General features: G+C 45.0%; 2 protein-coding genes across 2 annotated transcripts; both read right to left on the bottom strand.

Annotated features, from left to right (window-relative positions):
- Positions 1-1,831: 1,831 nt before the first annotated feature.
- On the bottom strand, positions 1,832-2,317 carry LOC147388984 (uncharacterized). Its single transcript, XM_086419700.1, has one exon. The coding sequence runs from the start codon at positions 2,315-2,317 to the stop codon at positions 1,832-1,834; it is 486 nt and encodes a 161-aa protein (XP_086275826.1).
- A 2,024-nt stretch (positions 2,318-4,341) lies between these two features.
- Positions 4,342-5,727, bottom strand: LOC147388983 (uncharacterized). Its single transcript, XM_086419699.1, has 2 exons — positions 5,152-5,727; positions 4,342-5,106 (listed from the first exon to the last, which is right to left on the bottom strand). Exons 1-2 carry the CDS (start codon positions 5,725-5,727, stop codon positions 4,342-4,344), a joined length of 1,341 nt encoding a protein of 446 aa, XP_086275825.1.
- Between the last annotated feature and the right edge of the window lie 9,855 nt (positions 5,728-15,582).

Here is a 15,582-nt window from a genome sequence, read left to right as displayed (position 1 = left end):
CCTCGTTCTCCGGCCCCAATACTCCAGCTGCCACCACCTCCCACACCCGAGGAACCCATCCATCCAGCCGAGCCATCACAGGCGTCGTCGGCTGGATCGGCACGAAGGGGGAGCCTGCCCCCTCCCTCTCCATGGGTGGTACAACCCACGATCCGGGGAGGCCGGTGTCTGATAAGGACTCTGCCTTATCCGACCCGGAAATAGCCCGGGCAGTATTTGATGCGTCTGCGCTCCCGCGCGACGTCGAGAAGGTTCGCCGAAGTTTTGCTGCAGACTCGGCGAAATTCTCTCGCGACGCGTTCCGAGCCCTGGCCGTGGTAAGTTACTTAATTCCTTTCTTCTAATCTGCTGCATATATATATTCTTCCTTCATTCCTCTAACGCAGTTTCTTTCTTCCTGATTAGGCTCAACACGCCATGGCCAAGCTTGTGGAATCCCGCGATGCTTCCGTGGACAGCCTTCGGTCCGCGGAAGGTCGCCTTCTTCAGCTACAAGCTGACAGGGATGCGGCTGCGGCCAACTCCCAGAAGCTCCAATCTAGCTTGGATAGCGCACTATCCGAGCTGGAGCAGAATAAAGACAAGCTGGCCCTGGCGGAGGGGAAGATCTCTTCCCTGGAAGAGCTGGTGAGGTCAAAGGAGGCGGAGCAGGAGAGAGCGCTTCAAGATCAGCTTAACTCCCTCCAAGCCCAGCTAGATTCTTCAGAGGAAGCCTGGGAGGCAGCTTACAACAAGCTAAAGGCTAAGCTGCGAAAAGCTGAGGCCGCGGCAAAGAGGCCGGAAGTGATCCCAGAAGCCACACAAACTGCTCCTCCCGAGCCGAGTCTTGAAGCCCCAGCTGCACCAACTGCCCCAGCTGAAGATCAGGCCCCCGATGACGCCGTGGCTACTGTCGAAGCAGATGTATAGATTTTACTTTCTCCCCTTTTTGTGACCCATTTTTGTAATCCCATATGTAATCAACGAAAGTATATAAATAGATATTTTTCTGAAATTTTTGTGTCCTTTGCTGTTCTGCATTCTTTTTTTTTGTTTATCATATTGAGGTCTATTGCTTAAGAACAAGTGAAATAATTACCTATACCTAGCTCCTTAGGTTCGATCATAGGATTTTTCCATGGATTTGATGCTAGCAAAGAACCGGAGCTCCGATTCCGAACTAGACTCCATAGTTTATCTTGGCTCCCGTATAGGAGCTAAAGCTTTTCCTTCAAACCGACTCCCCAGTTGGGCTCGGCTCCTATGGAGGAGCCGAGGCTTTTCCTTAGACCAACTCCCCAGTTGGGCTTGGTCCCCGGTGGGACCAAGGCTTTCCTCCGAACCAACTCCTCAGTTGGGCTCGGCTCCTATGGAGGGGCCGAGGCTTTTCCTTAGACCAACTCCCCAGTTGGCTTGGTCCCTGTTGGGACCAAGGCTTTCCTCCGAACCAACTCCTCAGTTGGGCTCGGCTCCTATGGAGGGGCCGAGGCTTTTCCTTAGACCAACTCCCCAGTTGGGCTTGGTCCCCGTGGTGGGACCAAGGCTTTCCTCCGAACCAACTCCTCAGTTGGGCTCGGCTCCTATGGAGGGGCCGAGGCTTTTCCTTAGACCAACTCCCCAGTTGGGCTTGGTCCCCGTGGTGGGACCAAGGCTTTCCTCCGAACCAACTCCTCAGTTGGGCTCGGCTCCTATGGAGGGGCCGAGGCTTTTCCTTAGACCAACTCCCCAGTTGGGCTTGGTCCCTGTGGTGGGACCAAGGCTTTCCTCCAAACCAACTCCTCAGTTGGGCTCGGCTCCTATGGAGGGGCCGAGGCTTTTCCTTAGATAGCAGGGCTGTTGGGCAAAGATGACTTTATTGATAGTATTTCTTTAAATTGAATACATTCCATGGTGATTGAATTTCATCACCGGTCGGAGTCTCCAAGTAGTAAGCGCCATTTTCCCCGACCTTTCGCACAATATACGGTCCTTCCCAGTTGCAGCCGAGCTTCCCACTATTAATTTCCTTGGTATTAGAAAATACCTTTCGTAACACCATATCTCCGACTTTGAACTCCCTGCAACGTATCTTCCGGTCATAAGATCTCTTCAACACCTGTTGGTACCGTGCCAACCTCTCTATGACCCTTTCCCGCGTCTCATCCAACCAGTCCAAATTCCGAGCCACCATTTCGTCGTTGAATTCTGTCTCGGCCACCAGCGTCCTTGTTGTAGGAATCTGTATCTCGGTGGGAATGACAGCTTCTGTTCCATAGGCTAGTGCGAACGGAGTGAAACCTGTCGCCCTTCTTGCCGTGGTCCGTATGCCCATAAGACGCTGTGTAGCTCGTCTACCCATCTTCCCTTGTGTTCCTCCAGCTTCTTCTTCAAGTTTGCGAGGATTGTTTTGTTTGATGCTTCAGCTTGGCCATTTCCTGTGGATATCTTGGCGATGATTGCAGAGAACGGATTCCGTATTCCTTGAAGTACGATTGCACGCGGTTGCCCTTGAACTGAGTTCCATTGTCCGAGATTAGTGCATAAGGGATCCCGAACCGCGTTATGATATGCTCCCACGTGAATTTGATAACTTCTTCCTCCCGAATCCGTGTAAGGGGAACAGCTTCCACCCACTTAGTAAAGTAATCCGTGGCTACTAGGATGAATAGCTTGCCCCCCTTTCCCCGAGGCAGAGGTCCCACAATGTCCATTCCCCATATCGAGAACGGCCAGGGTGATTTCATAGGGTGGAGTTCACTGGCTGGCTGCAGATGCATGGGGGCATGTTTTTGGCATTGATCACAGGTCTTTACATACTTCTTACAGTCTTCCTGCATCCTCGGCCAGAAATAGCCCTGACTGATAACCTTATTGGCGAGTGACCGTCCTCCCGAATGATTGCCGCAGATTCCCTCGTGGATTTCCGCCATTATGAGCTCGGACTCTTCTTTAGAAAGGCACTTAAGAAGTGGTCCCCCGAAAGACATTCTATACAGCTCCTCCCCAACGAGAGTGTATTTGCCGACCTGCCGAAGCAACTTTCTGGCCTCTCCCTTGTCTGCTGGCAGAACCTCTGAGCGCAGATACTGAGTGAATTTTTCTATCCATCCCGTCGTTCTATCGATCTGCGCGCACTCCCTTTCCACATGTTCGATACTTGCTTTAGGCAGGTATTCCACAGGTAAAGACCGTCCCTCCGTCTCCCCTAGCATTGAGGCAATGTATGCCAATGAATCTGCATGCCTGTTCTCATCCCTGGGAATCTGGCATATCTCCACTCGGTCGAACTTCTCAATCTCTCGTTTAACTGAGATCAGGTATCTCGCCATGCGTTCATCCTTCGCTTCAAATTTCCCATTGCATTGGTTGGCTATAAGTTGGGAGTCGGTCATAGTTTTACCCGGCCGATTTTCAACTCGCTCGCCATTCTTAGCCCGTGGATGACTGCCTCGTACTCTGCTTCGTTATTTGATGCCCCATACCCGAGTTTGATGACCTTTTCCAATCTATCATTGCTCGGTGTTACAATTACTATTCCCACCCCCGAGCCTGAGTAGTTTGACGATCCATCGACAAAAATTCTCCATCCTGCCTGCTTGTCCCATAGCTCCACTTCTTCTGCCCCTTCGTCTTCATTTTCCAATTCTACCCAGTTCGGATCCTCAACCGGGAAGTCCGCAAGGAAATCTGCCAACACCTGCCCCTTTATCGCTGTCCGGGATTCAAACTGTAAGTCGTACTCTCCGAGGATTACAGCCCACCTCGCCATCCTCCTTGACTTTTCGGATCTGTGCATCATCTCTTTCAGCGGGGTGTCCGTCACAACCCGTATGCGGTGGGAAAGGAAGTAGGGCCTGAGCTTGTGCGCCGAGTAAACGAGCGACAATCCCACCTTCTCCGTCCTGGTGTACTTAACCTCCGATACGCCCAACGTTTTGCTAACGTAATAAATGGGATATTCCCGTCCCATTTCAACTTTAAAGAGAACGGAGCTTACCGATGATGGACTGGTCGCCAAATAAATCCCCAGCTCCTCTCCTTCTTCCGGAGAGCTAAGGATCGGTGGCTGCCCCAAATACCTCTTTAGGTCGCTAAAGGCTACCTCGCACTCCGTACTCCATGCAAAATTCTTCTCCTTCTGCAATAACGCGAAGAGCGGGCGGCATCGATCGGATACCCGGGAGATAAACCTGTTTAGCGCAGCTATTCTCCCTGCCAACTTCTGCACCTGCTTTTGGTTAGCGGGGCTCGGCATCTCTACCAACGCCCGGATCTGGTCTGGGTTTGCCTCGATCCCTCTCCTGGTGATAACGTGCCCGAGGAATTTCCCAGAGGAAACGGCGAAGACACACTTCTTCGGATTCAACTTCATCTTGAAACTCCTCAGCCGATCAAATGTTGCTTAAGGTCTGCCAGATGGTCTCCCGCTCTCTTGCTTTTTACCAACAGATCGTCGATATATACCTCCACAATCTTCCCGATCAATCCTTCGAACATTTTTGTCACGAGTCTTTGGTAGGTTGCCCCGGCATTTCTCAAACCGAACGGCATAACTTTAAAACAGAACAGCCCTTGCTCGGTAATGAATGATGTCCGTTCCTGGTCTTCCACTGCTAGGGGGATCTGGTTATACCCCGAATATCCGTCCATAAACGACATTCTCTCATGTCCAGCAGTGGCATCGACCAACCTATCAATCCTTGGCAGCGGGAAGCTATCCTTTGGGCACGCCTTATTCAGGTTCGTGAAGTCGATGCACACTCTCACCCTTCCATCCTTCTTCGGCACTGCTACTATGTTCGCTATCCATTCTGGGTACTCTACTTCCCTGATAAACCCGGCCTTCAAAAGCTTTTCGATTTCCTCATTCACCCCCTGCCTGAGGCGCGGCGACAGCCTCCGTGGCTTCTGCCTAATAGGTCGGAAGCTTTCATCAACATTTAATCTATGGCACGCCACCGACGGGTCTATCCCAGGCATGTCCTCCAATGACCATGCGAATACATCCTTGTTTGCCCTCAGGAGTTGGAGTAGTGCTGCCCTCTCCTCCTGCAACATCGTGGTACCAACACTAACTATCTGTCCTCCATCGCCCCCGAGATCCACGGCTTCGACTTCCTCAACTGTTACTCGCTGCTCGCGCAGCGGCTGCTTCTGTAATTGCTACGAAGATTCATTAACAGTTGGAGTTACCTTTCTCTTCTTCGGTGGGACGGCCTCGGGGCCTCGGTCTTGCTTCAAAGCCAGGTGAAAACACCTCTGCGCCATCTCCTGATCTCCCCTGATTTCCATTATTCCTTCCTTACCCGGGAAACGAATAACTTGATGATAGGTTGACGGGACTGCTTTCATCTCGTGTATCCATCTCCGGCCCAAGATCGCGTTATAAGCCGAGTCTGCATCTATTACCACAAATCTTGTCATTACCACTTTAGATCCTGCTGAAATCGGGAGTGTGATTTCTCCCACCGAGCTGCTAGCGGCACCGTTGAACCCATAGACGAGGGTCGGCGTTGGCTCCAAACTTCCTGAAACCCCCATTCTCTTAGCCGCGCTTAGGAAGAGAATGTCCACCGCGCTCCCCGAATCCACGAGTATTCTTCGGAGCTCGACGTTTCCCACTGGAAGCGCGATTACTAACGCGTCCTGATGGGGCCCTGCCGTCCCCCTTAGGTCATTCTCTGTGAATACGATTGCCCGGGGATCTGCTCCGTGGTTTGTCGTTCCAACTACCCGTACTCCTGACGCCACACTGTTAACCCCGACCATATGTCGGATCTTTTTTACCTCTCCCGAATTGCGCCTAGACGGTATCGGCCCCTAATAATCCTGTGATGGTATGAATTATCCTGCGCTCTTCTGTCTCTCGACGCCCTCCTTTAGCTGGCCTTCTTTGCTCGGGCTTTCGCTCAGCTCTCTCGGTGTCTCCCCACTTCTCCTTCCTCCCGCAGGAAACATAACCTTTGAGCTTCCCTGCATCGATCATATCCTGGATGATATGGCGCAGCCTGTAGCAGTCCTCAGTAGGGTGATCCTCAGCCTCATGATACTCGCAGAATGGTTTCTCGGGTTTCCCCTTATACCCCCGTGGCGGCTGAACGAAATCGGGCTCCCCCCTTATGTGCCTCAGTATCACGGATAGTTTTTCGTTGAGCGGGGTATACACCCGGCCTCTTTTCCACCATGACTGCTCGTTCGAATCTCTCCGCCTTTTCTTACTTCCTTCCACTCCGGGGTGGGTCGGTACCTTTGAAGCGCCTACTCCTCCTTCGCTGTTAGCCACTGTCTGGGTGCTTCTTCTTCTGCCCTTCACAGATTCCTCCACCAGGATGTACTTTTCCACCTTCGCATACAAATCTTCTAAACGGGTAGGATCAGATTTGATCAAGGACTCATGCAACCGTGTTCCCGGGATCACCGCAGCGATGCAAGCCGCGCATGCTGTGGCCTCGTCCATGCCCTCTACGTCCAGGGCTCTCGTTCGAAAACGGGTTATGAACGACCTAATACTCTCCCCGGGCTCCTGTCGAAGGTTAAATAGAGTGTTAACTCCGACCTTCTTCCTTCGCAGGTGCACGAACTGCCCAACGAACGTTTCTTCCAGCTCGGAAAAGTTCGTAATGGACCCGGCTGGTAAGGCCTGGAACCACATCATGGCCCCGAGCCTCAAGGTTGACGGAAACAGCTTGCAGAGCAACGGATCATCATTTTGGTACAGCACCATTTGACTTCTGTAGTGCAGTATATGGTCCATGGGATCTCGCGTCCCGTCGTAAGTTTCAAACTTTGGCATGTGGAACGACCTGGGTGGTTCTGACTTCATTATCGCCTGCGAGAATGGTGTCCCTTTGAGTTCCCGAATTGCGTTCCGTACCTTTTGCGCGGGATCCTTTCCTCGCGCGAATTCCTCATCCCTCCTCTTGAGCATCTCCTCCACTTCCTTCCTCGTCATGGTTTCTTTAACTTCGGAGCTTCCCTGCTGCGTTTTTACTGCTGCTGAATCTTCAGTCCAATCCACCTCCGTTCTTGCCGCTCGAACAGGATGGTCGCTACTCTGCTCTGCCCCTGGGCCTTCCTCGGTCTCCGCACGCTCGCCTAACCTTTGCCTGAGCTCTTCGTTTTCCTTTCTTATTTTCACTATCTCATCATTTTGTTTCTCCAATCCCCTGCGCATTTCCTCTCTCATCTCTGTGAGTAAATTGTACATTGCTAGCATTGGATCCGGCGCGTTTGGGGGCGAGTCTGCTGGTAGTGGATTTGATGGCTCTCCACGATTTTCGCCTCTAGCTCTTCCCATATTGGTCGTTTTTCTCCTTGTAAGTTTCCCACGGACGGCGCCAAATTGTAGATGCACGAAATGGCACTACACTTTCCTTCTCTTTAAGCTCGGGGGGACCTGCAAAACAGCCCACTCCGACGATCAAGTTAGCCAAATTGATCAGTGTAATGTGCTTAGAGAAGAAGAATTCGAACCTCTTTTACTCATAATCCTTCTTCCTTATATAGGGTTTCGACTTGTTCGTTTTCTGTGCCACCCCTTGAGGTGACTTGGGGTAGTTAGCTACTCCCTGACATGTCAGCTGCAGGAGTTGTTGCAACTGCCCTATCGCTTCTGAGAAAGTCAGATTTGGTCTGACATGACGTGGGTGGTTAGAACTGGCTGTCTATTGCAGGCTCATCTGTCAGACCCGTCAGACCGACCTACGAGCTGATGGCACAGTTCCGATCTTCGAATACATGCATTCGTCGGGATTGATAAACCGAGCCACGACCTCTAATCATTAATCTTGGCCCCTGATCGAGCCACGTGTCCGTGCTCAAGAATTTCCCCCCACAACTATCATCAGGAAAATGTGTCAATACATCGGATTTGGTAGAAAAAAATTATCATTCACGCTATGGACATATCGAACTTCAATTCGATCCTCTACTGGAGTACTCTTTACTCCTTAGTGTATGGCATGGAAGTAGTTTTGACAGTTGAAATGGAAATTTCGTCTCTCAAGGTCTTATGGAAAATAATTTGTTAGAAACAGATTGGGTTCATCAGCAGTATGAAGAATAAACTTGATCGAAGAAAACGAGTTAAAGCCCTGTACCATGTGCAAGCTTATCTAAGAAGAGTCACCCGTGCATTTAACAAAAAGGTCAAAGCTCAACATTTACAAGTCAAGGATTTAACTATCAGACTTCAAAGAAAATTGAACACTCCTCCTCGACTATAGGAGAAAGTCTAAACCCAATTGGAGAAATTCATTCATTAAGGAAATACTGTCTGGAAAAGTCGTCAGACTTCAAAATCATGATGGAAGTGAACTACCAGAGTTAACCAACCTTGACCGGATCAAATGGTACGACATTTAAGGAGGCCATCTTTGGCCGAATCAATTTTCTTACTACCCAGTTCATTATCTCTTTTCTCAGCCATTTGCAGCATTTTAAAAAAAAAATGATACATTTTTCTTTCTCTACCCGATCACCTAACCTAGGGGAGGGAAAATCCGAACTACGTTTTGGTCTGATCCCAAAAATTTGGGGTACCTAGGCAACTTGAGAAGTTACTTCATGCCCGACTACATAAAAAAAAATAAAAATAAATTATCCGACAAAGAAAAAATCTAAAAAGAAAAAAAATTCAAAAGAAAAATTGTTAAAGTGGGGAAGAAAATTCAAGGAAAAATAAAATAATTCAAGATGAAATGCCACACAAGGGGCATTTGGATTTTTGAGCCTCAAAATTCCTTTCTTTTTATGCCTAGTCCCAAGCCTACCTATAAAAGTCCTTCTAACTACCGTGTGAAAAAGTCAAGGAGGGTAGCGAAGCATGATCAGACAGTAATTCTAGAACTTCAGAGGAGAAGAAAAAGATTAAAAAAAAAAAATGAAGAAACCTGCTAAGTTGAAAACCCGGAAATGGCAACTTAGGCAAAAATTAAGGCAAGCTCGCAAGGTTGAAAATCTGAAAGGACAACTTTGGCAACAATCAGAGCAAAGAAAAAAGAAAGAGCTCGCTAGATCGAAAACCTGAAAAGGCAATCTAGACAAAAGCTAGAGCAAGCTCGCTAGATTGAAAATCTGAAAAGGTGATCTAGGCAAAAGTTAGAGCAATAAAGAAAAACAGAAGAAAATCCCAAGCTGAAAGCGGCCCGAGCTGAAACATCAGAAGTCCGAATAATCAAGGTCAATACTTAGCTTAAACTAGACATAGACTCGGAAGCCACAAGTATCTTGTCTACGATTGATCTGAAAATTCTTACTTCCCCAAGTGAACCAAGGGAGAGAAGGATGAATTCTATGATGAGTCTCAAAAGGAAATATTTTGTTCTCTTGAGCCTGACTCAAAATTTTCAATAAAATCAATCAAAATTAAAAATTGGATCTTTATTGCGCTTGTGGTAATCAAATATTTCAAACCTTCGTACAACGGGCATTTTCTTTTTCCTCTAAATATGTAGCTTTTCCCCTTTATACTAGGGGCATTTTTTTAATTTTTGCATGATGTGTCCAATGCCATGTTTATTGTCAAACTAGGGGCAATTTATTCTTGAGCAATGCTAATCCTAAAAGATAATGGGAACCCCAAAGTTAAGGCTACCCTTTTGATAATAGTTTTTCGAAAAAACCTTTGAGGTTCAAAAGAAATAAAAACTCAGGTTTTAAATTCACAAAACTTTTTTGATAAAACCTTGAGGTTCAAACAAATGCATTCTGAATCTCGCATAAGAGATAGGGCATCCATTCTGTCCCAAATATATTCATTCCCAGATTCAACCACTCTTTTTCAGATTCATTTTCAATCGTTTCTCTCCCAAATTTATTTTTTTGTTCACAGTTTTACTCAGCCAGATGCCGCTGAGGGTTTTCTCGGAACTATGCTCAGATGCCGCCAACGGTTTTCTTCCAATTATGCTCAGATGCCGCCGAGGGTTTTCTCGGAACTATGCTCAGATGTTGCCGAGGGTTTTCTCAGAACTATGCTCAGATGCCGCCGAGAGTTTTCTCGAAACTATACTCAGATGCCGCCAAGGGTTTTCTTGGAATTATACTCAGATGCCACCGAGAGTTTTCTAGGAACTATACTCAGATACCGCCAAGGGTTTTCTTGGAATTATGATCAGATGCCGCCAAGGGTTTTCTTGGAATTATGCTCAGATGCCGCCGAGGGTTTTCTCGGAACTATGCTCAGATGCCGCCAAGGGTTTTCTTGGAATTATGCTCAGATGCCGCCGAAGGTTTTCTCGGAACTATGCTCAGATGCCGCCGAGGGTTTTCTTGGAATTATGCTCAGATGCCGCCGAGGGTTTTCTTGGAACTATGCTCAGATGCCGCCAAGGGTTTTCTTGGAATTATGCTCAGATGCCGCCGAAGATTTTCTGGGAACTATGCTCAGATGCCGCCGAGGGTTTTCTCGGAATTATGCTCAGATGCCGCCGAGGGTTTTCTAGGAACTATGCTCAGATGCCGTCAAGGGTTTTCTTGGAATTATACTCAGATGCCGCCGAGGGTTTTCTTGGAACTATGCTCAGATGCCGTCGAGGCTTTTCTCGGAACTATGCTCAGATGCCGTCGAGGGTTTTCTTGGAATTATGCTCAGATGCCACCGAGGGCTTTCTCGGAACTATGCTCAAATGCCGCCAAGGGTTTTCTTGGAATTATGCTCAGATGCCGCCAAGGGTTTTCTTGAAATTATGCTCAGATGCCGTCGAGGGTTTTCTAGGAACTATGCTTAGATGCCGCCAAGGGTTTTCGTGGAATTATGCTCAGATGCCGTCGAGGATTTTCTCGAAACTATGCTCAGATGCTGCCAAGGGTTTTCTCGGAATTATGCTCAGATGCCGCCGAGGGTTTTCTCGGAATTATGCTCAAATGCCGCCAAGGGTTTTCTTGGAACTATGCTCAGATGCCGCCATGGGTTTTCTTGGAATTATGCTCAGATGCCGCCGAGGGTTTTCTCGGAACTATGCTCAGTTAACGCCGAGGATTTCTCGGAATTATGCTCAAATGTCACCAAGGGTTTTCTTGGAATTATGCTCAAATGTCGCCAAGGGTTTTCTTGGAATTATGCTCAGTTTATATTTACTTCATACCCATATTTGACTCATTTCCAACTCAAACTCTTTGAAATCTATCTCAGATTTTGAGCCCACACACTTGCACAGTTGTTACATCAGTTGAGGAGAATTTTCTAAAATTCAAGGATCTGACACTGTCAGTGAGAGCTCGCGCTCAAAGACCTGACATTTTTCTAGTTTTGGGAGAGTTTTACGCTCAAGGATCTGAATACTCCGACGAATTGCTAAATCAGGCTGCAAAATGAACTGTCACTAGCTTTGGCATTCGGATATCGCACTATCTACCAAAATAGATTTGCTATCTAGTTTGCTTCAACCCTCTGCCAAAGAGGGGCATCTGTAGACACCCCATTTTTGCATCCGCCTGATTAATCAAGTCGTCAACCCGATCGCAAAGATTCCCATTGATGGATGTCTATTCCAATGTTTTATTTTTTTACTAGATATGTTTTAGAAATCCGGATGAGGTATCTCAAACTGAGAAAACTTAGAAACCACGCTACACTAGGAAAATATGACCCTAGAAACATAAAAATCATCATCTTGCAAACTAAAAAGAAGCTTCACGATAAAAATCACTAAAAATGACTAAATTACCAAAATACCCCTATCATCAAAACAACCTTAGAGCCTGCATTACACTTAGGAAAACCCGCTCAAACACATAAAACAACAAATTGAAATCAAGTAAACCACTTCACCAATTTTCATAAAATTTGACAAAATTACGAAAATATCCCTCATAAAGTTCACGATCATTTCATACAAAAACTTCATAAATGACAAAAACCAACATTCCCATTGAATTCCTTACGAAAAACTGATTCCAAAACATCCTGGAACATTGAAAAATGACTTAAAACGTAAAAAATCCTCTCCGAGGGGAAAATGGTAATTTCACAATTTTAATAATTAAAATTTTCAAAATTAATAAATAAATCATTAAATAATGTAAAGTGAAACATTAATAAAATTAATTATAAAATTTAAACCAAAAAATTGATCAATCAGGCTTTCAAGAAAAATTGTTGATGGTTCGCAAGATATTTCTTTAAGGACCCCTCCATTTGGGGGTCCAAAGAATTAAAGATATAATAGAGAGGGGTTCTCCAAGAATTTAAAGTCAATCAAGCAAGACTAAAGTCAAGATATTAAAGTCAATCAAATAAGACTAAAGTCAAAACCCTAATCAAAACCCTAATCTAAACTAATCAAGTCAATCTCATAAGACTAACGTCAAAACCCTAAATCAAAACCCTAATCTAATCAAGTCAATCTCATAAGACTAAAGTCAAAACCCTAAAGACTAAGTCCATCTCATGAGACCAAAGTCTAAACCCTAATTGAAACCCTAAAAAGAAACCCTAATCAAACCCTAATGCTTCTAAAAACTTTATAAATAGGAGTCTCCACACCCTATTTTCGTATCAAAGAAAAAACCCTAGAAAAAGTAGGTGAAGAAGCCTCCACAACCTCTCCAAAATCTTAATTTTGGAGCCTCAACTCCTTACCTAACATCCCTGCTTCGATTTTAGCCTAAAAAACACCCAGAAACCTTTCAAAAATACCCCAAAATCCACAACAAATTCAAAGCACCCATATCCAAGAAGGAGATACCTTGCCTCTGAGATCAAAAATCAGATCCGGAGACAGAACGAAGTAAGGAGTACGGTACAAGGAGCATTTTCACCAGATCTGAGGGAATAGAACCTTTGCGGATCGAAGGTAAGATTTTTATTATTATTTTTATCTAGGTTTTGTTATTAGCGATGTAGTTATATTTGGGATAAGTAGAGACCGGCGTTGGCCGGGCGGGGTTGGTGCCTAACACCTTCCAACCCCGTAATATGATCCCCAGATTCAGTTTTTCTGTAATAGATTAGTTTTTTATCCGTTTTAGAGTCAGTTTGGTTCCTAGCCATAATAACTAGGTGGCGACTCCCAACCTTAAGGGTCAAAAGCGGATCCGCGCACCCGGCGGATCGATGACCCTTTCAGTCAAGATGCGATTGTAGGATGCAATGGCTCTGGTGGTTGACGAATGTAATCCCCATAAAATTGACAAGCTTTACACCTTTTGGCATAATCTAAGGAATCTTTTAGCATATTAGGCCAGTAGAATCCCATCCTCTTCAAACTATCATGGAGTGTCGGCCCTCACTGATGTGAACAGCACACTCTAGAGTGTACTTCTTCTAAAGCATCTCTGATTTCATCATCTCCGAGACATTTCATTATGTCATTGAAAGAACGACGATATAACTTATCGTTGAAATACAAAAATCGAGGTGTCCTACCACATATTTCGATTTTGTATTTTAGGTCGTCTAGTAGCTTCCTATGCTGTAGATAGTCAATAAATGACTATTTTCAGTCTTTGACTTCGGCTATTTCAACGGTGTTTGCTTCGTACAACTCGTAATTTTCATCTATCAAAGGAGGTAGTACCCACCTATGGCAGATAGGAATACTTATTGTCTCTCCTTTTAACATAGCTAAACTTGCAACAAGACTAGCTAAAGTGTCAGCCTGCTTGTTTTTTGCTTTTGGTGTATGCTTGATGATGACGTCTTCAAACTGACTTAGTAGTTGTGTAGAATATTGGTGATAAGGTACCAACTCATGTTTTCAAACGTCATACTCTATTGAAAGTTAGTTAATGACAAGTTGTGAGTCCCCATACACATAGAGTTTGTGTAACTTTATCTTTATCCCGAGTTCTAAATCAATGATCAGAGATTGGTATTCTGCAATATTGTTTAAACATAGTTTCGTCAAGGCAAATGAGAATGGCAATACTTCATTTTGTGGGATGATAAAAATTACACCTGCCCCCGCTCCATCTTTTCTAGATGCGTTATCAAAGAACATTTTCCAAGTTGGAAGTACATCAACAGAGAATACCTCTTCGTCAGGCAAGTCATGAGACAATTCCCATTCAACCGAAATAGGATGATCAGCAAGAAAGTTGACTAATACTTGCCCTTTTACAACCTTTTGAGGGATGTAAATGATTTTGAATTCTGATAAGAAAAGGGCCCATTTAGCTAGTCTTCCCGACAAGACTGGCCTTGTCATGATGTACTTGAGTGGATCAACTCGTGCACTGAGTCGGATTGTGTACGATAACATGTAATGTCAGAGTTTCTTTGTGGCAAAGATGAGCGCTAAACATGTCTTCCCGATGGGTGAATAGTTTATTTCTGCTCTAACAAAAGTTCGACTCAAGTAGTAGAGAGCACCTTCTTTTCTTTCATCATTTTCTTGAACCAACAATGCTCCTAGTGACATTTCTTGTGCACTAATATAGAGAATCAGTGGTTTCTCGGGAATTAGTACAGAAAGAATAGGAGGCTTGAGAAAATACTCCTTGATAGGTTTTAGAACATTCTCACAAGCTTCATCTCATTCAAATGATGTATCTTTCTTCATCAATCAACTGAAGGGATGACAATGCCTAGCTAAGTTTGAAATAAATCTACGAATGTAAGCAAGTCGACCTTGTAGACTTTTGAGTTCATGAATATTTTTTGGTGCCAGCATCTTTTGAATGGTTTCAATCTTGTTTCGATCGATTTCAATACCGCAATGCCGAACCACGAATCCCAAAAATTTACCCGAGGTAATTCCAAAAGTACATTTTAATGGATTCATCTTGCGCTGGTATTGTCGCAATCTGTCGAAGGTATCACGTAAATATTGTAAGTGATCTTCACTTTTCTTGGACTTTACCACCAAGTCATCAACATAACATTACACCTTGTCATGTAGCATATCATCAAAGATTTTCTGCATAGCTCGCTGGTAAGTGGCACCAGCATTTTTAAGTCCAAAAGGTATAACTTTGTAATAATATATACCTTTTGGGGTACGAAAGGTTGTAAGCTCATCGTCTTTTGACGATATTGGAATTTGATTGTAACCAGAAGATCCATCCATGAAAGATAAAGCTTCATGTTCTGTAGTCGCATCAACCATAAGTTCTATGATTGGGAGTAGAAAATCATCTTTTGACAAGCATTATTCAATTCACGAAAATCGATACATACTCGAATCTATCTATTCTTTTTTCTTATTGGAATTATGTTAGAAATCCAGATTGGATATTTTACTTCTCGAATGAAGCTAGCTTTGATCAATTTGTTGACCTTTATCTCAATTTATGGTACCAATTCTGGTCGAAAATGACGTTGTGCCTATTTTCTTAGGCGAACTCCATGTTTGATTACGAGCTGATGAACAACGATCTTTGGGTCAAGTCCTGGCATTTCTTTGTAAGTCCAAGCAAAAACATCTTTGTATTCATGTAGTAACTTGAAGTACTCAGATTCTTCATTCTGGTTTAGAAGGGTACTGACGAACGTGGGTCGCGACTCTTCAATTATCCCAAGAATTATTTCTTTCAAGTCATCGATAGTGGTTTGTCCACCTTTTTCAAAGATCGGTGGAGCATTTTCGAGTTCTTCGTCTGACGAGTAGAATCTTCTTCACGGAATTCCTCAATTTTAATGTGATTTACATAAATAATATATTAAGAATTATCTATCCCCAT

Source organism: Akebia trifoliata, chromosome 12 (assembly GCF_017979445.1).
Source record: "Akebia trifoliata isolate Shusen 1 chromosome 12, ASM1797944v1, whole genome shotgun sequence".
In the NCBI taxonomy this organism is placed as follows: Eukaryota; Viridiplantae; Streptophyta; class Magnoliopsida; order Ranunculales; family Lardizabalaceae; genus Akebia; species Akebia trifoliata.
Note: the sequence above shows the minus strand (reverse complement) of the source record. Positions and strands in the feature narration are given on the sequence as shown.